Source organism: Lactuca saligna, chromosome 4 (assembly GCF_052625555.1).
Source record: "Lactuca saligna cultivar CGN05327 chromosome 4, ASM5262555v1, whole genome shotgun sequence".
Taxonomy (NCBI): domain Eukaryota; kingdom Viridiplantae; phylum Streptophyta; class Magnoliopsida; order Asterales; family Asteraceae; genus Lactuca; species Lactuca saligna.
The window spans coordinates 93,112,325-93,135,534 of record NC_136420.1 but is presented as its reverse complement, the minus strand read 5'-3'; the positions used below and the strand labels follow the sequence as shown (position 1 = coordinate 93,135,534).

At 36.6% G+C, this 23,210-nt stretch overlaps 2 protein-coding genes and 2 long non-coding RNA genes across 4 annotated transcripts; 3 read left to right on the top strand and 1 right to left on the bottom strand.

Moving 5' to 3' along the window:
• Window positions 1–3,777: 3,777 nt before the first annotated feature.
• On the top strand, window positions 3,778–5,973 carry LOC145039918 (uncharacterized). Its single transcript, XM_078987914.1, has 3 exons — window positions 3,778–4,173; window positions 4,258–4,554; window positions 5,626–5,973. Exons 1-3 carry the CDS (start codon window positions 3,778–3,780, stop codon window positions 5,971–5,973), a joined length of 1,041 nt encoding a protein of 346 aa, XP_078844040.1.
• Window positions 5,974–7,456: 1,483 nt separating this feature from the next.
• Window positions 7,457–16,211, top strand: LOC145039916 (uncharacterized). The gene is made up of 6 exons (XM_078987913.1): window positions 7,457–7,883; window positions 8,216–8,694; window positions 8,844–8,959; window positions 9,048–9,126; window positions 14,947–15,034; window positions 16,153–16,211. Exons 1-6 carry the CDS (start codon window positions 7,457–7,459, stop codon window positions 16,209–16,211), a joined length of 1,248 nt encoding a protein of 415 aa, XP_078844039.1.
• Window positions 16,212–17,492: 1,281 nt separating this feature from the next.
• On the bottom strand, window positions 17,493–18,313 carry LOC145038693 (uncharacterized). Its single transcript, XR_013679497.1, has 5 exons — window positions 18,161–18,313; window positions 17,920–17,982; window positions 17,791–17,838; window positions 17,654–17,704; window positions 17,493–17,528 (listed from the first exon to the last, which is right to left on the bottom strand). It is a non-coding gene; the product is annotated as an uncharacterized LOC145038693 (long non-coding RNA).
• A 460-nt stretch (window positions 18,314–18,773) lies between these two features.
• Window positions 18,774–19,257, top strand: LOC145038692 (uncharacterized). The gene is made up of 3 exons (XR_013679496.1): window positions 18,774–18,869; window positions 19,050–19,095; window positions 19,183–19,257. It is a non-coding gene; the product is annotated as an uncharacterized LOC145038692 (long non-coding RNA).
• Window positions 19,258–23,210: the final 3,953 nt, after the last annotated feature.

Genomic DNA, 23,210 nt, shown 5'->3' with positions numbered 1-23,210 from the left:
AACCAAAGTCCAAATATACAAGGTCCAATCAGACCGAGTATGCAGGGCATATAAGCACGTACGCACACGATACTCACTTGGAGGCTTGTACGATAAGCGTACCTACTTGCATGCCTATCATACTCACCCTATTCAGACCAAACTTGATTTATTCACTTAAACCATTAAGACAAAGCTCCAAAACATAGATATGACCTCCCTGAGCTGGATTATCATGTAATGTTGTGAACTTTACATTTATACATGGCTAACTGAAGCTCTTAAGCATAAAAGAGACTTAATAGATGATTTATAGTATGCATAAGACTAAAATTCACATAAAGTTTGCACCTTTATGCTTAAGGATACCAAAACAAATTCGGATTTGAAATAAGAAGCCCATAAACAACGTAACTCAGCCAAAGACCCAAAAGCAGGCCAAAAATCATAAGAAACCAACCATGAAGAGATCTAGACATTAAATAGCCAAGATGTAAACTTGATACCGTAAAAAGCTTCCCCACAAGATGATAATTTTGGATGCAAGCCTTTCCACCCAACCAAACAACTTCAAGCTTCCCTTATTTCCTTCCTAAGGGCAAAATCTGCACCAAAACCTTCAAATAGTTTAAGAACACCACCAAGAGGCTAAAAGGGTCGATCTAGGGTTTTTAGCGTATGAAGGCTGACTTAAAAACGAAAAAAAAGAGGCTAACATAAAGATTATATAGGGTATAACAAGAAATATTAGGTTTTCATACTCACCCTCATACGCCCAGGATACGAGGTCTCGCACCCCGATCCAAACTTCGCTCTAAGCTACACGTACACCCCACTACGCATGGCGTAACACCCTTCGCATCAGTATGCCCTGCGGACTCCCTATGTACACCCTACGTAATAGGGTTCCTTATCAAAGCCTAAAGTACTCTGAAAGCCATAAGTTTTTCGTTACAACTTCAATTCATGTAACATACACATTTAGTTTTCGTGTCTTGTAATGAATAATATTGTTAAATATTATATTAAATTTGAGTATTGAGTTCTAACAAACAGCTTTTACTTGAATTGAAGTAAAACTATGTTAGAATCACTCAGAATTTTTTGGAAGTCTTATGAGATTCCGATAAAAAAGTCAAATACTGAAAGTAAAATATAAAATTTAATATTGAAATTTGTAAAGAATATTGTTAGAAAAATTTATACGAAAACCTCATCGAAATCCGAGTTATTACGAAGAAGTTATGACCAAACGAAGATCCGCGACAAAACCTGCAAAAACACTATTTATCGTAAAAAGTGAGTTTTTGATAAACTACTTTTTAACCTTAATGATCTAAATGAAAGTCGTAGTATTCGTTAAACCGAGAATTTTTATACTTAATGATCTAAATGAAAGTCGTAGTATTCGTTAAATCGAGAATTTTTATAAAAAGAACATCGAAATATGACTTCGTATGAGGAAGTTATGATTTTTCTTTGTTTCGGAATAGTATTAGACAGCTAAAACCTCGAAATAAAGATCGAGTGATTTTTATCCAATGCAACCTAAACGAAAATCGAAGGTCTCGTCAATAGTAGTACAATAGTAAAGAGACAGACGACAACGGATATCGAATAAAGAACTTATGAATTTTTAACGTAGTTTTCCTATCACACCTTGTTAAAAATATAATAATAAAATAATTTCAAAATTTGCCGATGGAGTCTAAACGAATGTTGTAGAACATAATTTTCCCTATGTGTGCATATAAAGAACGTAAAAAACGGAGCTCGTACATGAAAGTTATGGATTTTTAAAGTTCGGGGAACAAAATTCGAGAAAAATCCCAAAATCTGAGGAATTCCACATGGTCAGAGCGAAAGTTATGGATTTTTGAAGTCCGGGAAACACAATTCAAGAAAAATCCCAAAATTTGAGGAATTTCGCATGGTAAGCCTTCATCCACGTCACCCTCGCTCGCAGCATGCCGCGTGTCCCACTCGTGTCGCAGCCCCCTCGCACCGAAGCCGCGGCCCAAGTAGCGTCTGACACGTGCCCCTCGCATCCGATGCTGCGTGTCCCCCGTGTCTCGGTCTCGGACGTGCTACCTTCCAATCTTGCATGCGCGTCACCTGCCAGCACTGCTGCCACGTGCTTCCCCCTCCCTCCGGATCCTAGCCTTGCACTCTATATAAAGGGGGTGTGAGACCTCCCGGGTAAGTTTGGAAAATTCACCTCTTTCACCCCTAAATTCATATTTTTACCATTCCAACTTCCCTTGAAGCCTCGAGATCATACCCGACACCCGAAATACGTTCCGATGTGCCCGAAGAGCCCAAGAAATTTACATTTTCGATTTGAAGTTCAACCCTTGCAAGGCACAGTTTTCAAGAAAGCTCCCAGTTTTCATCGAAGAAAGTTAATTATAGTAAGGAAGTGCTACCCAATTACTATTTTAACCTCCAGTTAATTCACAGTTAGTTCAATATATAAGAAGATCTGTATGTTATGTGTTATATGTGTTATGTGCTTTTCCCGTGTTATTATTTTTTGTGTTATTATGGTAGCAAAGTTTTACCTTTAACCATGTGATCAGTGGAAGGACTTAGATTCACAATGGTATTGGTAGGTAGCCTCTAGCCGTGTAGAGCATGTCTTGTAAGAGAATGACTTCTACCTTATGGAATTGGCAGAAGGTTAGATAGGGCTGAAAGCTTGAAATCTACAAAAATGTTTAATTAGAAAGTGTATGTCTTCTGTGCTATTTGGGCCGAAGCTTTATTGATGTATATCAAATATGGAAATTGTTATGTCTCATTGATTGTATATCTTTGAATCAAATCATTGATTGATATGGAAAGCTTGTCACGTGATATATATATATATATATATATATATATATATATATATATATATATGGCATTACATTATATTGTATATATTATTGAAATCACTAAGCGTCACCGCTTATCCCTCTCAGTGTTTAACCAATGCAGGTCGTAAGGATCCAGTATAGTCATATACTGATAGAAGATTTTGAATAATTTAAGACTATTACTTTTGTATTTAGTGCTCATGTATGTGTAAAATTATAGTATCCTGGGTAGTTATGTGATATATAACACTTTGAAATAGTCGGTTTGTATCCATTCTTTGTAATCAAATTATAAATGTAAAAATTATTGTTTATAAATATGCATGTTGCATGTTTTGGAGTAATATGATGTAGATGGAAATTTTAGAGAGGGGATTCTCTCAATCATATGAAAGAGTGGGTCTTTCAATCATGGTATCAGAGTAGTAGTTTAAGTGAACTAAATTCCACAGATTGGTATTTAGACTTAAACTGTTAGAAGTTCAATATATGAACATATTTATTGTAAATATATAGATACAAACCTTAGGAAAGACGTAAGTAAAATATTAGGTAATATATGGATACTCCTGTATCCCCTCGTGAGGAGCGACTCTTGGGTAAACTTACTGGTGTTATTCGGCAGACTCTCGAAGAACACAAAAAGAGTGGTGATAAAGGAAAACAGAAAGTCACAGGAGAATCTTCAAAAGTAGAGATGATACATCCTTCATTCAAAACTTTCAAGAGTAGTGGTGCTACAGAGTTTTTTGGTGTCCTTAATCCCACAGTTGTTCTAAATTTGATTCAGAACACAGAGAAAGTATTTCTTATCTCTTATGTGGATAAGAAAGACAAGGCTAATTCTGCTTCTACAATGCTCATCGGAGAAGCCTTGCTCTGGTGGGAAGCAACATATGAAGCTCTCAACGGGTTTGACAAGGATAATTTATCCTGGGAAATGTTCAAAACTCATTTTCTAGGGAAGTATTGTCCTCTGGACCTACGGAAGAGATTGGAGAAAGAATTCCTTGAGCTTAAACAAGGAGGAGTGACTGTGATTGATTATGAAACTCAATTCAATCAGAAAGCATGGTTTGCTGCAAAGTATATTCTAACTGAAGACGATAAAATTCAGTTATTCATGGATGGTCTACGTTATGAAATTTGTGATTTCGTGGGTAATCGAGATGTTGTGTCATTTGAAAAATCTGTTAAGTATGCTCGAAAGCGAGGGCATGACTTAGAAATACGTGGTGATACTCTTTCTATTCCAAAGCATCCACGAATTGATCGAATTGCTCCTGTTTCCTCTATTGCACCAGCTCAATCTGTTCAAACTGAACCTGGTAAACAAGTACAAACTCATTATACCCCTCGTGGCTGCGGTAGGACACAATCTTTTTCTCTTCAATTTCCATCATGTTGAAATTGTGGAAAGAATCATCCGGGTGAATGTAGATTAGAAAAAGGATCAGTGGTCTATTATGGATGTGGAGAAGTAGGCCACATGAAGTCTGTTTGTCCGATGAAGACTGTTACATTCTTTTCTTGTGGTGTTGCTGGCCACATGAAACGTGTTTTCCCTACTCTTACTAGTCAAATAACGGGAAGTCAAGCTTCTTTTCAACAACCAACGAGAAGTCAAGCTCATGTTCATCTACCAAAGGATACTCCAACTAAAAAGGAGGAGGTTCCAAAAGTGAAGGGTCGAGCATTCCAGATTACCACAGAGGAGGCACGCGAGGACCCGAATGTTGTGAGAGGTACATTTCCTGTCAACTCTAGACATGCTGACATCTTATTTGATTATGATGCCTCAGATTCTTTTGTGTCTCGTGAATTTGCGTATTCCTTTCAAATTTCTTGCTATAAACTCGTGCAACCATTTCATGTAGATACTATGGGAATTATATAATTACTTGCTGATAAAGTCTATAGAGATTGTGTCATAGAAATTGAAGGCTATAATTTCCTTGCTAATCTGATTTCTATCTCCTTGCCCAACTTTGATATTATTCTAGGCATGGATTGGTTGTCAAAGAACCGTGTAGAACTCTTGTGCTATGAAATATAGTATGTATTCCCATTGAAGGGGATAATCCTATTTATGTCTACGGTGAACAAAGACTTAAAATCATAAAAATAATCTCTTTCCTCAAAGCTTGTAAATTCATATCGAATAGTTGTTCTATCTATCTGGCCTATACAGTTGATATCTCAAAAGAGGAGAAGTAAGCTATAAACGATGTTCCCGTTGTTAATGAATATCCTGATATTTTCCTGAAAAATTGCATCGACTTCCTCCGGACAGGCAAGTAGAATTTCGAATTGACCTTGTGCCTAGTGCTGCTCTGATTACAAAGACTCCTTATCGTCTCTCGCCAGCTGAGACGAAAGAAATGATGATCCAACTGCAGGAATTACTTAACAAAGGCTTCATTCGACTGAGTACCTCTCCTTGGGGTGCTCCAGTGTTTTTTGTCAAGAAGAAAAACGGTTTGATGCGAATGTGTATTGATTACAGTACCCACTACCTTGCATCGATGATTTGTTTGACCAGCTTCAAGGTGTTAGCTATTTCTCGAAGATTGATTTGAGATCAGGCTATCATCAAATTAAAGTACACGAGCAGGATGTACCAAAGACTGCTTTTTGTACTCGATATGGGAATTATGAATTCCTTTTCATGTTGTTCGGTTTGACAAATGCTCCTAATGTATTCATGAATATGATGAATCGGATGTGTCATCCAATGCTCGATAAATCTGTCATCATATTCATTGATGATATTCTAATGTATTCCAAGTATGAAGCTGATCATGCCATTCATATTTGTGAAGTATTAGAAATTCTTCGAAAGGACAAATTATATGCTAGATTCTCAAAATATGAATTTTGGCTTTGCCAAGTTCAATATCTCGGCCATGTGATTTCTGGTGAAGGTATGTATGTAGATTCTACCAAAATTGACGCCATTCAGAATTGTGAAGCACCTCGTAATGCTTATGAAATTCGTATTTTCTTGGGTCTCGCGGGATACTACCGAAGATTCATTAAAGACTTTTCTTGTATAGTTGTACCCCTCACAAGTCTTACAAAGAAGGAAGTGAATTTCGAATGGAGTGAAGCCAAGAAAAAGCTTTCTCAACTTTAGAAGATCTTTTGACTCATGCTCCAATATTATCACTCCCAGAAGGTTTTAATGAATTCTCCGTATATAGTTATGCTTCAAGATTGGGACTCGGTTATGTGTTGATGCAACATGGTAAAGTGATAGCCTATGCCTCAAGACAACTGAAAGATTATGAAAAGAATTATCCCACTCATTACCTTGAACTTGCTGCAATGGTATTTTCCCTATAACTTTGGAGACATTATCTTTTTGGTACAAAATGCGAATTATTTACCGACCACAAAAGTCTCAAGTACATATTCAGTCAGCAAACTTTGAATATGAGACAACAATGAGACATGGAACTGGTCAAAGACTATGACAGTGAAATCCTGTATCATCCTGGAAATGCCAATGTAGTTGCCGATGCACTTAGAAGAAAGGTTTATCATAATAGTGTGTGTTATACTATTACTCACACTACAGTAAAGTTCATTATTCTTGATGAACTAGAGAAATGGCAAGTAGATGGGTTAAAGCAAGAAAATGTGAAGAAAGAAGGGATGATACATTATACTAATGTTTTACTTGATGATCCATGAAGACTGAAGGTATTTAAGAATCGGCTATGGATTCCAAAGATTGGTGGATTAAGATAGAAGATTTTGGATGAGGCCCATAAACCTAAACTGTAAATACATCCTGGTACAAGTAAAATGTACTATGATGTACGGGCATATTATTGGTGGCCTGGGTTAAAGAGAGGCATTGGAAGATATGTGCAGGAATGTCTAGTATGCTAACAAATCAAAGCAGAACACCAAAAGCGTTATGGAACTCCAAAAAGTCTTAGTGTTCCTGTATGGAATTAGGAAGATCTATCCATGGATTTTATTGCTAAATTGCCAACGACTACTAGACATCATGATAGCATTTGGGTAATTTTCGACCGCCTGACTAAGAGTGCATATTTTTCTCGCCATGTGTGAAACAACTCCATTGGAGAAATACGCACAAGTATACTTGGATGAAATTGTCGCGAGACATGGTGTGCCACTAAATATCATTTCCGATCGTGATACTCACTTCACATCTCATTTTTGGGTAAGTAGGCAACGTGAATTGCGATCTCAAGTTGCTCTCAATACAGCTTATCATCCCCATACACTTGGTCAGACAGAGAGAACAATCCAAACAATAGAATTTTTGCTTCGTGCAAGTGTCTTGGAATCTGGAGACGTGTGACGTGAACGCAACAAGCATTCTCAATTCTCAAATATCAATTGCAAAATTCCAGGCACCTCTTCCGCTCCTCGGATATTCCATCACAATGAAAGAAGGTAGAATAATCAAAATACTCATCCCTATTATGTTTTTTGGTTAATTAAAATTCAATTTTTTTTGTTATTATGTTTGAAAAATTAGAAATTAACAATAACTTTGTTAAATTAGGGACTAGGGTTAATACTTAATTATTATTTGTTGTTGAAACTTGAGGGGACAAGGTTATGATAGATCAAGTAATATGAGTGGTGCATTCAACGGTTTGAAATCTTTGATTTTAAATAAAAACAGTTTTGTACATTATATACATTGTTTTGCACACCAACTTCAATTAGTGGTTGTGGCGGTTGCAAAGAAACATGATGATGTTGATGAATTCTTTGAACAACTAGTTTTGGTGGTTACTGTCGTTTGTGGTTCTTGTAAGAGAAAAGATATGATACGAGAGATGCAAAAAGAAAGATTGGCAGCTGAAATTGGTATTAGTGAAACAGAAACAGAAAAAGGGTTGAATCAAGAGATTTCTCTTGTTCGAGCTGGAGATACTAGACGTGGTTCACATTTTAGAACAATTGTAAGTTTTGTGAATTTGTTTGCAGAAGTTGTTACGGTACTTAACTATGTCAAAGAGGAGGGGTCTACTTTATCTAACCGTAATCAGGCAAAGGGTATTTTGTCATATTTCAAGACACTTGATTTTGTTTTTCTTTTACACTTGATGTTGGAAATTCTATATCTCACGGATACCTTGTCATAGAATCTTCAATAAAAAGATGAAACTATTTTGGAAGCCGCTTCGTTAGTAAAAGGGATAAAGAAAGCATTGCTAGTTTTTAGAAAAGATGGGTTTCCACAAATTTGGAAGAAGGTATGTGTTTTTTGTGAAAAACATAGTATTGAAATTGTGGACATGTCGGGATATTATGTTACCCCATGCAAGCGTAGGACCAATAAGACTATCAACATCATTTTGAAGTTGTGACTTCTAACACAATTTTAGATATGAAAATTCAAGAATTTGGGGATAGATTTAGTGAAGTTGGCACGGAGTTGATGGAGAACATGGCGGCATTGAGTCCTTGTGACTCATTTTCTAGTTTTGATAAAACAAACTTGTTAAAACTAAGTGATATATACAAAAATGATTTTGACGATTCAGAAAGGGCGCAACTTAATGGACAACTTGATATCTATTATCACTCTTTGCTCCATGATGAAAGATTTTTCAACTTGAAGGGAATTGCCGACCTATCTCGTTTGTTGGTGGAATCCGGGAAGCACCTCTCTTTTCCTTTGGTTTATAGATTATTAAAACTAGCTTTGGTTTTGCCCGTCGCAACCGCAACCGTTGAACGGTGTTTTTCTTCAATGAAGTTCTTGAAGACCGATTTGCGTAATAGAATAGGTGACGATTTTATGAACGGTGCTTTGATTTGTAGTGTAGAAAAAGAAGCACTAGAGAATGTTAAGACTGAAAATGTAATTACTCATTTTCGTAAAATGAAAGATCGAAGAAGTGAACTTTAAAATGTAATTTTATTATGGAAATTGAACTTTATATCTAATGAAATTGCAATTTTTTTTTCGTTATTGTATATTACATATTTTTTTTTGGGATACCTCTTAAGTTTGACCCTGGCTCCGCCGCTGAAGGTATCCCCGTGGAAAGGTATTATGCGATTTGCGAAGAAAGGAAAGTTAAGTCCCAAATTTTTTGGATCTTTCAAAATTATCCAGAGAATTGGTAAGCAAGCATACCGCTTGGAATTACCTGAAGAATTGGCAGGTATTCATGATGTGTTTCATGTGAGTTATCTACATAAATGTTTAAGCATATATGATGAAGCAGTTCCGTTATCCGAGGTGAAACTGAATAATAAGTTAACTTATGTAGAAGAGCCTGAAGAGATCGTAAGCGAAAGAACGACTAATCTACGTAATAAAGAAGTGGAGTTGGTGCTTGTCAAGTGGAAACACCGACGAGGCCCAAATTATACTTGAGGAAATAAGAATGAGATAAGAACAAATTATCCCCATATGTTTTAATTGCTATAATTTCGGGGACAAAATCCTCAAAAGGAGGAAGTATTTGTAACATACACGTTTAGTTTTCATGTCTTGTAATGATTAATATTATGAAATATTATATGAAATTTGAGTATTGAGTTCTAACAGATAGTTTTAACTTGATTTGAAGTAAAACTATGTTTAGAATCTATTCAGAATGTTTTGGAAGTCTTGTGAGATTCCTATCAAAAAGTCAAATATTGAAAGTTCACAAAAATATAAAATTTGAAATAAGTAAAATTTTATTAGTGAAAGTTGTAAAGAATCTCGTTAGAAACATTTAGGCGAAAACCTCATCGAAATCCGACTTATAACGAAGAAATTATGACCAAACGAAGATCCGCGACAAAACTGGCAAACACTATTTAGTGTAAAACGTGAGTTTTCGATAAACTAATTTTTAGTCTTAGTGATCTAAATGAAAGTCATAGTATTCGTTTAACCGAGATTTTTTGATAAAAAGAACATCGAAATCTGACTTCGTATGAGTAAGTTATGATTTTTCTAAGTTTCAGAATAGTAGAAGATAACTTAAAACTCGAAATAAAGATTGAGTGATTTTCAGCCGACGCAACGTAACTGAGAATTGAAGGTCTCGTCAGTAGTAATACAATGGTAAAAATAAAGACAAAAAACGGATATCTGATGAAGCAGTTATCAATTTTTAAAAGACTTTTCATGTCCCGGTCTGTTAAAATATAATACTAAAAATAAAATCAAAGTTAGCCGACGGAGTCTTAACAAAAGTTATAGATCATAATTTTACATACGCGTGCATATAAAGAATGTAAAAAACGGAGCTCGTATGCGAAAGTACTCATGTATGTGTAAAATTCTAGTATCCTGGGTAGTTATTTAATATATAACACTTTGTAATAGTCGGTTTGTATCCAGATTTTGTAACACTTTCTCTCAGTCATGCATATGAAAGTGTGGGCCTTTCAAATCCGACGGTCCTTATATCCATGAAAAGGTAACGAGAAGCTCTACACTTTAATTAACTCATACTTTCCATAAAGTTTTCAGAACATATAATCCAATTCCCGTAAAAGCGCCCTGCCAATTTATCAAAATACCCCTTGGCACCAAAACCAAATCCAAATACCCTAAGCATCTACATTTCATCACCTACACCCAAATGGGTAACGATTTGGAACTAGGAGTTACAATTCTCCCCCATTTAAATTAGATTTTGTCCTTAAAATCAGTCCTTACCTTTCCCCACACACCAAACGTCTTGAGCAACACGACCTCAAACCTGAGTATACCACAATCTTCCCAAGGCAACTGAAACCCACCCAAGTAGGATTCTCCAACCCGAAGAAGAATGAATCCTTAATCCCTTGTAGAAAACCACCTCTACCTTCCTGAAACCTAAAATCTCAAATCGGTCTGACATCCCGACAGACTTCCCACACTGGACCACTACCATGCAAAAGCCTCATTAGATTCCAAACTTAAACAATGCTCCCAACCCTTGATTATCTAGACGCTTTAGATGAGAACAAATCCACTGACCATTCATTGATGTGACACACTCATACTTGATAGAAGGCTTAGATAATCCTTCGAGTAGAAGATTCAGCCCTGTAACGGTTAGACTCAAACGAGAGCTGGGCAACATGATCAATTCAACCACTATGATATTATTTAATTTAACTGTAAGCGACTTAGCAATTCTCTGAATATACTGCAGCTCCCCACATAAATCCTAAATCATTGAGACCCCCCCGACTCATCTTGCTACCCTCTAGCTGCTTTCTAAAAGCTGCCTAGACCTCCCTGGTCCCAACTTGCTTGCCAACTAACTAGACCACCGGACTCCTGCCTGCTTGCTGAGTTGCAAGACACACATATAGAGTCTCCGTACGCGTCTCTTGAGAGAAAGACTCATCTGGCGATAATTGCCTAAACCATCTCACCACCAAACCCAATGCTAATATGAATGCTACACGACCAAATGTAGTCTTATATCATACCTGGTTTCCATCGACCCACCACTTCCTGATTCTAAGGATGTTGTGGCCCTCCCACAGTCCTATGAACTGACCCACCCTGATTTAAACCATTAAAGAAATCCATGAAAAATCATGGATTTACCACACCCTCGCCGTTGCACAAGGACCGGTGAATGCTACTGGTCACACCGCAATATTAAACCACTCCCACACTAATTGCCACCTTGTGAATGCTACGGGACACCCTGTAGTCTTACAACACTTATATGCAATCTGCCAACTAGTGAATGCCACGAGTCACCCCAGAGTCTTACAACACTTCTTCTTTTCCATAGCCACCACCCATGGTCTTACTGCTCATTTATCAGTCTGAACACATCCAGAGTCGAAAACCCACCCTTCGAAGAGCCCCATGTTGGACTCGAGTGATGTTCGGAATCCCACCTTGGGTTCACCAAAAGCCTGATATCCTTAACCAAAAAGGCGCTAACCAACTGATGGGAAGTTTCCCGGACTCCCAACTCGCACAAACCTCAATCTAGACAGCCACTTAGGCTGTCTTCCTCCCTGACATGATGTAAAACTCACCCTAGTTTCACGCTTGAATCCGTTCACAGATATTTGAATGGTTTTCTCTCACTTTTATTCGACTAAGCTCATACAACATACTAGGTTTGAAGGATTCCTAATCCATCTTACCCTCTAATGATTGAACCGCTGGCAACCTACGCTTACCCATGCTAATGAACCAATACTAGCCAGACCAGAAGACTGCACAACTCTTGAAGAACAGATGAACACTCCCCAAAATCCTAGCAACTATGGTAACTCTAGATGTTTTCTATGATACAACTCCCAACTCTTGAAGTCATTTACGCTGATGTCAACACCAAAACCTTAGCAATAGACAACTTCCCTTGGCACTCCCAATGGCCAACCAAGGACATGAAGGATAAAACCAATGAACCCTAACGATACTGGAGAACTAACCTATTGAACTTGACCGAAGTCCTTTCAAATGATACCCCCGAACCGATCCCAAGTAAGAACCAAAATAACAATTGAACACACTGAAATCCGCTCAACAAGATGCAACTCCTTCTGACCCACTAATGATTCATGGCATGCAAATGGCAAATAACAATTCTTAATGATGAAAATCAATCAATAACCACACATGCCGCTTACCCAAACCAATACAAAAACTCCAACAACATAAATACTGATAAAAACCGAAAGAAAGCAAAAGATAACATACATGCAATATCACTTGCTGGAGTCTTGAACTCCCCTATCTGACACTGCAATGCTTGACTCCTATCTGCTGGGGATCCAATCCTACCCTCACAACTATCATTGATCCTCAAAGTATCCACAGTAAGTACACTCACTACTCCTCCCTTTAACATCGGACGGTCGGCCTTCTTGTAGCCCACCTATTTGTAATGAAAACATAATGGGTTTTCCCCCCGAGGGCAATACTGCTAACATTACCAACCTTGCCAAACCCCTAGAATGACAAAATCCCATCGTGCAGCTTCCTGCATGTGTTGTACTGACCTCGGCCCTATTGGCCCCTCAATCGTTGATCTGAAGTCTTCGGTCTCTTCCCAGGACCCTCCACCACCTGCACGTGATCTGGCCCCTCTTACATAGGTTCTCTAAATTGATCTCCCGCTCTCAGGCTCTAGAAATCATATCATTCATAGTCTTGCACCCTAAAATACTCACAAACTCCCTAATATCATCCCGCAACATATCATGATACCTTACCTTCTTCATTTCTTCATCTGCTGCATATTGCAGAACTAATATAGCCATCTCCTGGAACTTGGAAGTGATCTGTGCCACAGTCTCAATAGTCTGGCAGAGATCCCAAAACTCTCTCGCCAACTGCTGCACCTAAATCAACAGTGTAAACTCGGCTCGGAACCTAGTCGTAAACACTACAAGAAAAATAGCCTTTTACGACGCGCAAACCATGACACTCATTGATTTATGTTACGCAATGGAGAGTGGCGGTAAAAAAGTGTCATCTCTTCAAAAAATTTAAGGATTTAGGTCACGCATTATTGCGTGCCCTTAAATTAGCGTCATACGAGAAAAAATTAAAAACACGGAGGGCGCTGTATCTTAAATGGGCGTCCTCTATGAGTGTCGCTTTATAATTTTAATGAAAAGCGCGTTTAGTAGATAAGGGGAAAATGAAATCCCTAAAATTTTGAACACCCGCCTTATTTTTTGTCCTCCACTTTTGTTTCCTTCTTGCCCTAATTACGATCCTTTCTTCCCCCTCCATGGATTCGACTGCCGCCTTGCCTAGTTATCGACACTCCTTCCTTCGTTCCTCACTTGCCTTCTTTGCCTGACAATATCTCAAGAAGTACAACTCCGAAAGCGTACAAGTCGGACTTATGTGTCGGAACTCCGGTAGACTGAAATTCAGGAAACATGTAGCCTCGTGTGCCCTAGAATTTCACGAATCTTGAATTTGGCTTACTGGAATCTCGTTCCAAGCTGCTATCGGTTTCGCCACAGAGTTCCACCATTCCAAAATCGCATATTTTCGCGTTGAGTGACTATGATTGGGTTACAATTATGCTTGATCCGACGATTGGGTTACAATTATGCTTGAAAGTGTGAAGAATTTACATGCTCCATCTACTTCTATCCTAGAGCCGACGATTTAGGGCCTTACAGCTTCTCATCCCACACAGCGCCGACGATTTAGGGCCTTACAAGCCCTAGCTCGGATTGAACTAAGGTATGCTTTACTGAGCATGATTTGTCATGATTTTTTGTTCTGCTTACAAGCCCTAGGTCCGATTTTAAGAAATATCTCATTCTATTCAATGAAGCAGGTCTGATTCTTCTCTTCTGGTTGCACTAAGGTATGTCGTGCTTACCGTTATTCATCTAGTCTCTCCTTCTTCTTCTTCTTCTTCCCTGATATCTTAATTTTTCGTGTAACACCTACGATTTCTTCACTTTTGGAACACTTACAATTTCTTCACTTATTCTTCTTCTTCTTCTTCCATGACTCGAATTACTTTATCACACCATTTGTGTTGATGGGTGCAGCGCTCGCTTTTTTCCTAATCTATTTCCAAGTGAACTGGTCACTAGCTGGTGTGGTGGTTGTGGTGGAATCAAAATGGGGGTTTCAGCCAAAATCAAGCAAAGCATATAGACATCATTACCACTTGGCCAATTGCCATGGCCCTCCACTTGCTGGTTCTAAACCCTGAAGACACGACCACCACCACCACCATTACTAAACCAATAGAAGAACTTTCAACAATGGTGAAACCTGATCAAGCCTTATACCTGATAACATTAAAGGTCTTTTTACATCCCCACCCGCTAATTTCTTTGAGTTAATTATATAAATGTTTTTCATGGTGATTTTGTCATTCTTTTCAGTTTGAAGAGGTTGTTTATAAAGTCAAAATTGAATGTTCAAGAGTCGGATCTACCACATGTTGGATAAAGTGATCTTGCTCTCTAAAGGCTCATAGATTTACTATGGTTCTGCTTCCACATCTTTGGACTATTTTTCTTCAATTGGATTTTCCATGTCTGTTACAGTCAAACGGACTGACCTTTTTCTTGATCTTACTAATGGTAAATTAATAATTTGAAATGATATTATTTGTATGTGATTTTTTATTGTTATTAACCACAAAAAAGTTTTTAAATCTCACAGGAAGGAATTGCACCTGATTTAATGCATGATTATGATGTATGTGATTTGGACGTTGGCAATTACAATCCTGGAAAAGAAACTTTACCAAGTAAGTATTTGTAATAATAATAATAATAATAATAATAATAATAATAATAATAATAATAATAATAATAATAATAATAATAAATAAATAAATAAATTGATGCATATGTTTTTTTGGAATGTAAGGGTAAAATGGTAGAAAAGAAAAGAAAATAACATTATGTATTCAACACTGTGTGTATAATGGCTGCTCGCGTGATTTGGAATAGAGTAATAGTACTATCTAAAAAACATGAAGCAGCTCCATCTAATAACTTTTAATTGAGATCTGAAATATACTAGGTTGCACAAAAAGTAGTTTTTGTATCAATCTAAAGTCAGAAAGGTTTTTATAAGAGCCAAAAGGTCCGTTGAGCGCCTCATGGCTATGTCATAATAGATCCGAACACTTGCCCCGGATCGACTTCCAGATCATAATTGCTCTAGTGAATAACTAAAGAAAATAGATAGATGGGAGATAGAAAACTAGAAGAGAAAGAAACTAATTATATAATAGAAATATCTCTCCGAGATTCACTAATTATTTGACTGTTGGCGGGTCTCTTTGTATGTGTTGTCCGGAAAGAGGACTCAATGATTATTCGTTCGCCGGAACCAGAAGTAAAAATTTTGGTAGATAGGGATCACATAAAAACTTCATTCGAGGAATGGGCTAGACCGGGTCATTTCTCAAGAACAATAGCTAAAGGCCCTGAAACTACCACTTGGATCTGGAACCTACATGCTGATGCTCACGATTTCGATAGCCATACCAGTGATTTGGAGGAGATCTCTCGAAAAGTATTTAGTGCGCATTTCGGTCAACTCTCCATCATCTTCCTTTAACTCTCTTTGAAAGTAGGAAACTGTGTGGAATCAAAGCAATGGTGTACAAGTATGTATTTGTAATAATAATAATAATAATAATAATAATAATAATAATAATAATAATAATAATAATAATAATAATAAATCCCAGCTTGATGAATGATGATCGAGGTTAGTGGATTCTACTCCACAAATTAGGTTCTTGCTTTTATCAACTTACCTCTTTATAACTGTTGTTAACCTTGCGATCCATTGACCATCTAATTTGAAAAAATCTACTTTTCTAATGGGACTTATTTTTTTTAATGGTGGCAGGAAGCCAGGAGAAATCAAGGTGGCAAAGCAAGCCATGCTTCATGGAGAAATTAAGATGATCTTAATGAATATTTTTGGTAAGTACTCTCTTAATTTTATAAAACTTGCTATCATGCTGAAACAATTATGTTTTTCCCATGGATAGCAGTCAGAAGATGTCAAGATCACGTTTTAGTGTGGAGCTTAATGTTGCAAATGCAGTAGGGATGTTCAAATGGCAAGGTATATGCATATTCTTCGTTTTAAGCCATATATACAACATGAAATATAATAATATTTCCTTTTTTTGTTTTTAAAACTATGCAGAAAATAATCTCGTTTACTGTTGACAGGTTGAAGCAGCAATTGCGTTTTGAGCCCACTGCTTACGGTTGTTGCGACAGGTGGCACACTCTTATTCGTTGATCCATTATTTTTCACAATCTCATGTCTCCTTGAACCCTTTTTTGCCTCCTCAACATTATTTGTTACATCCTTGTTTCCTTTTCTTGGCCCAATAAACGAAAACAAAATCAACCGCTTGGATTTTTTTTCATTTTTTTTATAAAAATGTACGTTTTTCTTACCCGCCATTACTGACATTAGACAGCTTGCATGTCCATGACATTCCTGACATTGGACCACTTTATTCCTAAGCCGGTCATGTATGAGTTGGTAACCACACGTTTCCAATGTTGATAGTCCACAGTGAAGTCCAAAGTTGATCCTCAAATTTCATGTCCTTCCTCCTTTTTTTAAACACTAGAATACCCTCTTTTATGTATCTTGAAATAAATAATAATGAAATTTTCTTTACACATAAGTAAAAAATTTAAAATTATTAATTTTTTGTTGTATTTATTTTCATCTCCTACCAACCAAACACTTGACAATATTAAATACACTAATTAAATGTATTCTAACATCTCTGGCTTTTTGTTGTAGTATAACAGGTTCTACTTGGAGTGCCTCACAATTCCTATATTTTTTGTTGGATTTAATCTTCCCAAGGTGAATCTAAGTTCTCATATATTACAACAAGCATACTTGCAGTTTATATCATCTAAATCTAAACTGCATGCAAGGAATATGTATAGTGTTTTTTTGTTGCTGCTATTGACTAGTTTACCCTTGAGTATCCTTTAATAAGATAATGTGAGTTAGTAGTTGTTAATGATTCAGATCTTTGTAATATGCTTTTGCAAGGCAGTTTGTTATATTGAGCAGCCAACAGCTCCTATCATACAACAGAGGGTATAATATCATGAGACATGTATGTGTTTCTTGGTCATGAAACAACAGCTGCAAAACAGCAGCTCCCATCATACAACAGAGGGTATAATATCTGCAGGGGCGTAGAATGATCGTCTTGAACGAACTTGCTGATGTGGCGTAGGCTGACAGAAAACATCAAGTCAAACAGAAGTGAGTCATAACATAATGCAAAATTTTATATATATATATATATATATATATATATATATATATATATATATATATATATATATATATATATATATACCTGCAATTTTGGGCGTAGTGCCTCTAAAGGTCCTTTGCTCTTTTGTCACCCCTATTGTAAAAAAGACAAGAATAACATGAAGCATCAAAACTTTATTAAAATAGATCAAGTGTTTTAAAAAAAATCATTTTAAGTACCTTTCCTAGTGCCCAATTTGCAGAATCAAAGAAAGCACGATCATGATCCTGTATGATTGGGGAACAAATTAGTTGTTAGTATTCTTCTTCCATAATTAGAGAAAAAAAAAAGAATGGAAATTGAATTACCTTTGAGATTAAAGGGGTTTTTCTTGGTAGTAATCCACCATATTTTTTCTTGATTACAACTTCCTGCAAATAATGAACTTTGTGAAATTTCAATTTTAAAGATTATATAGTAAAGACTATTCAACTACAATTTTAAAGATCAAATAAGCAGATGATTTAAGACTTTTAACTAAATCCCTTGTAATGGTGATAAAGGGCAAATAAGTAAATTAGGATAATATCTACAAAAGAAAGGAAGTACCTCTTGGGCTGGAGTGGGCATGGGATTGTCCTCTGCTTTTTCTAAATCCTTTGGGATTTCTTGTGAAGATGAGTCATTGTTTACTTCAACTTTTTGATCATTATCCACAAGATTAAGGTCTTTGGAACCCACATTTGTCTCGGACATTTTGCACGTATTACAGAAAAACTTGCTAATAACACAAGAGTGGGATAATTTTCATAATGATACAGTTTTTCAAACTTTTCATGGAAAAACATTTAGTCCCATATATCGATGATAGGCTTAATTGTCATCTTATAAAACTAAGTTTACTATTTTCTATCTCACTTAATAACCTTCTTTATTTTATCGTACTCTAAAATGAACGAAAGCATTCATGTTATCTTTTCTCATAAATGAACTAGGCATACAAGTGATGGATTGGAAAAAAAATTGTTACCTGCTGTAGATGGTCTTGCACTTCGTTTTTAACATATCTTATTTCTTATCACTTGACATAAAAAATTGAAGTGTGTGTGTGTGTCTATATATATATATATATATATATATATATATATATTAGTAATTATGGAATGAGGTAGCTATTTTATGTGAAACAAATGTGGATGGGTTGGTTGCAGGCCTGCCTTACTACTTGTTGGGTTTTGTAACCAGCAAGCATTCATGGATTAGGGTTTCGTGAATACAAACTGGGAAAAATGGGCATGTAAAAATGTTGGTTTTGATGGTATGCAATCACATTCCACTTCTAATTTCTTGCTTTTCACAATGATTATATATATATATATATATATATATATATATATATATATATATATATATATATATATATATATATATAATAGTTTACAACCTGTAGAATGTGTTCAGTAGTGAATCTCATAGGGACAAAATGGTAAATCTGCAGGTGGTTCAATCAATGTCATTTAGTAATATTTGGAAATACAGCCTCTGTAAGTTTGACCAAAACCTTCTGATTTTGTTTACTTTTTAACTTTGTTTTTGGTTTCATTTAGTAATAAAGTATCAAATATCAACAGTTATGTGGTAGTAATCCTTCTGAGGGGGTGTTTGTTGGGCTGCTTCTTTCAATGTCATTAACAACAATGGTAAGTAAAATCTTACTATTATGAAAATCTTTTGTTTAAATCTACCTTATTAACCTGTAGCTGATTAAACATTAATTTAATTATGCAGGTTTTGAAGTTTTTGATGGAATAGAACACTGTTAATGCTCTTCATAGAAAAGTATGTTGGTAGTTTAGGAAATTTGGCTAATAATTTAGTTAATTATATAAAAAAAATGTTGAAATGTTACATTTGTCTATTATTGGAATGATTATTTGTATGACATTAAATTTTGTGCAATGTATTGTATTTTTTGTATTGTGAGACATGAAATGCAAATTTAATTTGAAAATCAGTAAATCTATAAATAATTTTTTTTAAAAAAAAAAATTAAAATTACGATACGCAAAATGTGTGTCGTCTTCATTTATGACATGGCCTTTCTTGACAGGGCCTTTCTTGATACGCATTGCGTGTCATTAAGACGCGTGTCGTAAGGTTACGACACGTGATTGCGTGTCGTCTTCCTTTATGACAGGGCCTTCCTTGATACGCATTGCGTATCGTAAACGCGCGTCGTAATTGCGCGTCATAAATGAACGTCGTAAATGCGCGTCGTCTCTCTTTATGACATGGCCTTCCTTGACGCGCATTTGCGCGTCGTCTGAGCCTTTTACGACGCGCAATGAGCGTTGTAAAAGGCTGTTTTTCTAGTAGTGAAAATCATCTCAAGATATAGCATTAACTACATCATCATCGACCTTACATCCTACCTCCTCCCACTAACCCCTTGCCCTGTCCTTTAAAAGGCAGGAAGCATATCTAACATTTGCCTCCTCGAGGTAGAAACGCGTACTGAATGCGTTAGACATATTGCCTTACCATCATTTAATGGTAATGGGGTCCTTCTCCATAGAGAACATGGGAGCTCCACTAGCATGAAACTCATGAAAAAAAAGGATGTGATCTCCAACGATAGCCATAACATCAACATGGAACACGCCCAAGCGCTCATCCAAAATATCTAGAATCCCCTCCTTAACTGAACCAAAGATCACAAGAGCTGCTCCAAAATACTGCGGGTAATCTTCGATGAGATGAACTCCCACATTTGATCGCTAATCAGCTCAATACATATACATTTGCCAGAACTATAACCAGAACCTCCTTCCTAAGTGCTCATCACCAAACTGAAATACTACATGAAATGATCAGAGAATAACCAAGAATCCTCCTTCCATAAGCTTCTTAGATTCTTAAAACATCTCCTGATTCGAGTATGGATTATGTGCTTTCAGTAATACGGGGCCAATACTACCTTCAACACCTATCCATATTGTCCTCAAGAATCACGCCGAATCCTCTAAGTCACATTCTCAAACTGATGCACCAAATACACACTAAATAGCACGACTAAAGTAAGTAAAGTGCTTCCTAGGCTCTCCTAGGTTCTCGACCTCACCCTGCCCTTAGATGCTGAAAGGCTCCTACTAATATCAACTAACTACCTCATGAATACAGTCACATATGACAGAGATCAGACAATTCTTTGAGTAAAAGACTGTACCCTAGAATGGTTGGACTCATACAAGAGTTGCGCAATAGGGTCAAATCCATCACACTCAGATTATTTAACTCATGCCACATGTAATTTAGCGTATTCACTTAGTAGTCAATTCACATCACTAAGATTCCCACAAAGCACAAAGCAAGTAGCATTCAGGCAATGGAAAATCTAACCAGGATACACTAATCAAGCCATTCTATCCACTTATCTAAAAACCATACTAGCATGTAATTCTAAAAGGTCATATAATCAAGCATATAAAGGCATCTCTCCTAGTATAAAATCATTGGCATATCCTTAGCCCTAATCTAGCATGCAATTCTCATAATCATATCAAATATCCTGATAAACATGTATTGTTATTCTAGGAACCACTTACGTGTGCCCGACTGATTACACGCATCACACCCCTTTCTTTGATTAGAAACCCTTCTTATAAAACATTTTTTTATAATTTTTTTTACCAAAACCTCAGTTTGAGTCCATGCATACCCAAGAGTATGCCTGAGTACCTAAAACCAAGGCTCTGATACCAAGTTGTAATCTCCCGAAAATAATAGGATGATAATTTCATTTTTAATATAACGAAAACACTCCAATATCCTTTATTCAATCATTTAAAAGTATTTCAAAGCAAAACAATTATTAGAGTACATTCCCAAAATCATGAGTTTATGGAAAACACGGGTGTACGCGTTGCGATCAAGTCGAGCCCTTCCCTTTCGAACCATAAGTACTTGATACCATCAACCACAAACTATAAGCATAAATCTTAGTGAGTTCCCTAAATACCACATACCAAACATAACGTACGATTCATAGATATCAAACATGCAATATGAGGTGCTATGTGCCAACCATAGTCTTGCCATTATGCAATGATCTGTATCATGGTCTTTCCTTGCCAAGCCGTGGGCCTAAACCTTGGGTCTTACAAACAAGTGTTAGGAGCCACCTCCTGGTCTTCCATGCAAGCATCACAAAGACAGGTAGCATATAATCTGCAACTACTTATATACTTAACTGTCAAAGTCTAAACTATGGTTTTGCATATAATTCTACCAAGAGCCACCTTGTGGTCTTTCATGCAAATGTCAAGGGCAACCCCCTAGTCTTCCTATAATACATAGACCAAATGGGCCGACATTAGTGCCTTCAACCCATAGTATAGTGAGGAGACTCACCTTGACAGCTAAACCCACGAATAAATCTCTGACTATAGATCCGCTAGAACTCCCACACTATCAAACAAATAACACCCAATTAACAATTGGGTTCCAATCCAAATCCAACAATTCATATTTAGGGTAAAAAGACCATTTTAACCGTCACTTAGTTTGGTCCAAGGCTAAGGCTTAAACTACCAACAATAAAATCCCACAAACCAATAATCCTCCAAAACCCACTTATGGCCTAATTTTCCAAATTGGTTAGCTCATTAACTTTTCCCTAATCCAAAACGCATATTCTTAGATGGCCCAACATAGCCCCAAGCAGCCAAGCAGAAAGATAGCCTAGACATACAAGATCCAATCAGACCGAGTAAGTGGGGCATACAAGCATGTACGTGCAGCGTACTCGCTAGGAGGCTTTACGCTAAGTATATCTGCTTGTACGTCCAACATACTCACCCTATTCATCACAAACTTGATGTTTTAACTTAAAAAATTAAGACAAAGCACCAAAATATAGATCTGGCCTCCCTGAGCTGGATTATCATGTAAAGTTGCGAACTTTACATTTGTGCATGGCTAAATTAAGCTCTTAAGCTTAAAAAGGAGTTAACAGATGACTTAATGCATGCATGTCACAAAAATTCAAATAAATCCTGCACATTTATGCTCAAGGATACTAAAACAAGCCCATATCTAAAAGAACTAGCCCAAAAACGACCTAACTCATCCATAGACCCAAAAGGAGGCTAAAAATCATAACAAACAAACCAAGAAGAGATATGTACACAAATAAGACAAAAATTCAAACTTGATACCTCAAAAATCTTCCCTACAAGATGATGATTCTGTATACAAGCCTTTCCTCCCAACAAATCAACTTCATGCTTCCCTTCTTTCCTTCCCGAGGGCAAAATGTGCACCAAAACCTTCAAATAGTTTAAGAACACCACTAAGAGGCTAAAATGGTTGATCTAGGGTTTTTAGGATATGTAGGCTAGCTTAGAAATGAACAAAATATGCTAACATAAAGCTTATTGGCTTCCTTTCTCAAACCCTGAAATACTCCGAAGGTCATAACTTCCTCGTTACAATTCCGATTCCGACTATCCTTATATCCATGAAAAGGTAACGAGAAGCTCTACAATTTAATCAAATCATACTTTCCATAAAGCTCCCGAAACACAAAATCCAAGTTCCATAAAAGCCTGCTACGAATTTACTAAAATACCTCTTGGCACCAAAACAAAATCTGAATGCC

What these genes read in the sequence shown, in the direction of transcription:
- LOC145039918 (XM_078987914.1), top strand. Translation starts at nt 3,778, where the DNA reads ATGTTCAAAACTCATTTTCTAGGGAAGTATTGTCCTCTGGACCTACGG. An exon ending in AAACTGAACCTGGTAAACAA is followed by an intron (nt 4,174 to 4,257) that starts GTACAAACTCAT and finishes AATTGTGGAAAG; the next exon opens with AATCATCCGGGTGAATGTAG. An exon ending in TCCAGATTACCACAGAGGAG is followed by an intron (nt 4,555 to 5,625) that starts GCACGCGAGGAC and finishes ATGTATTCCAAG; the next exon opens with TATGAAGCTGATCATGCCAT.
- LOC145039916 (XM_078987913.1), top strand. Translation starts at nt 7,457, where the DNA reads ATGAGTGGTGCATTCAACGGTTTGAAATCTTTGATTTTAAATAAAAAC. An exon ending in TAGAAGAGCCTGAAGAGATC is followed by an intron (nt 9,127 to 14,946) that starts GTAAGCGAAAGA and finishes TAAATCTCACAG; the next exon opens with GAAGGAATTGCACCTGATTT. An exon ending in TGGAAAAGAAACTTTACCAA is followed by an intron (nt 15,035 to 16,152) that starts GTAAGTATTTGT and finishes TAATGGTGGCAG; the next exon opens with GAAGCCAGGAGAAATCAAGG.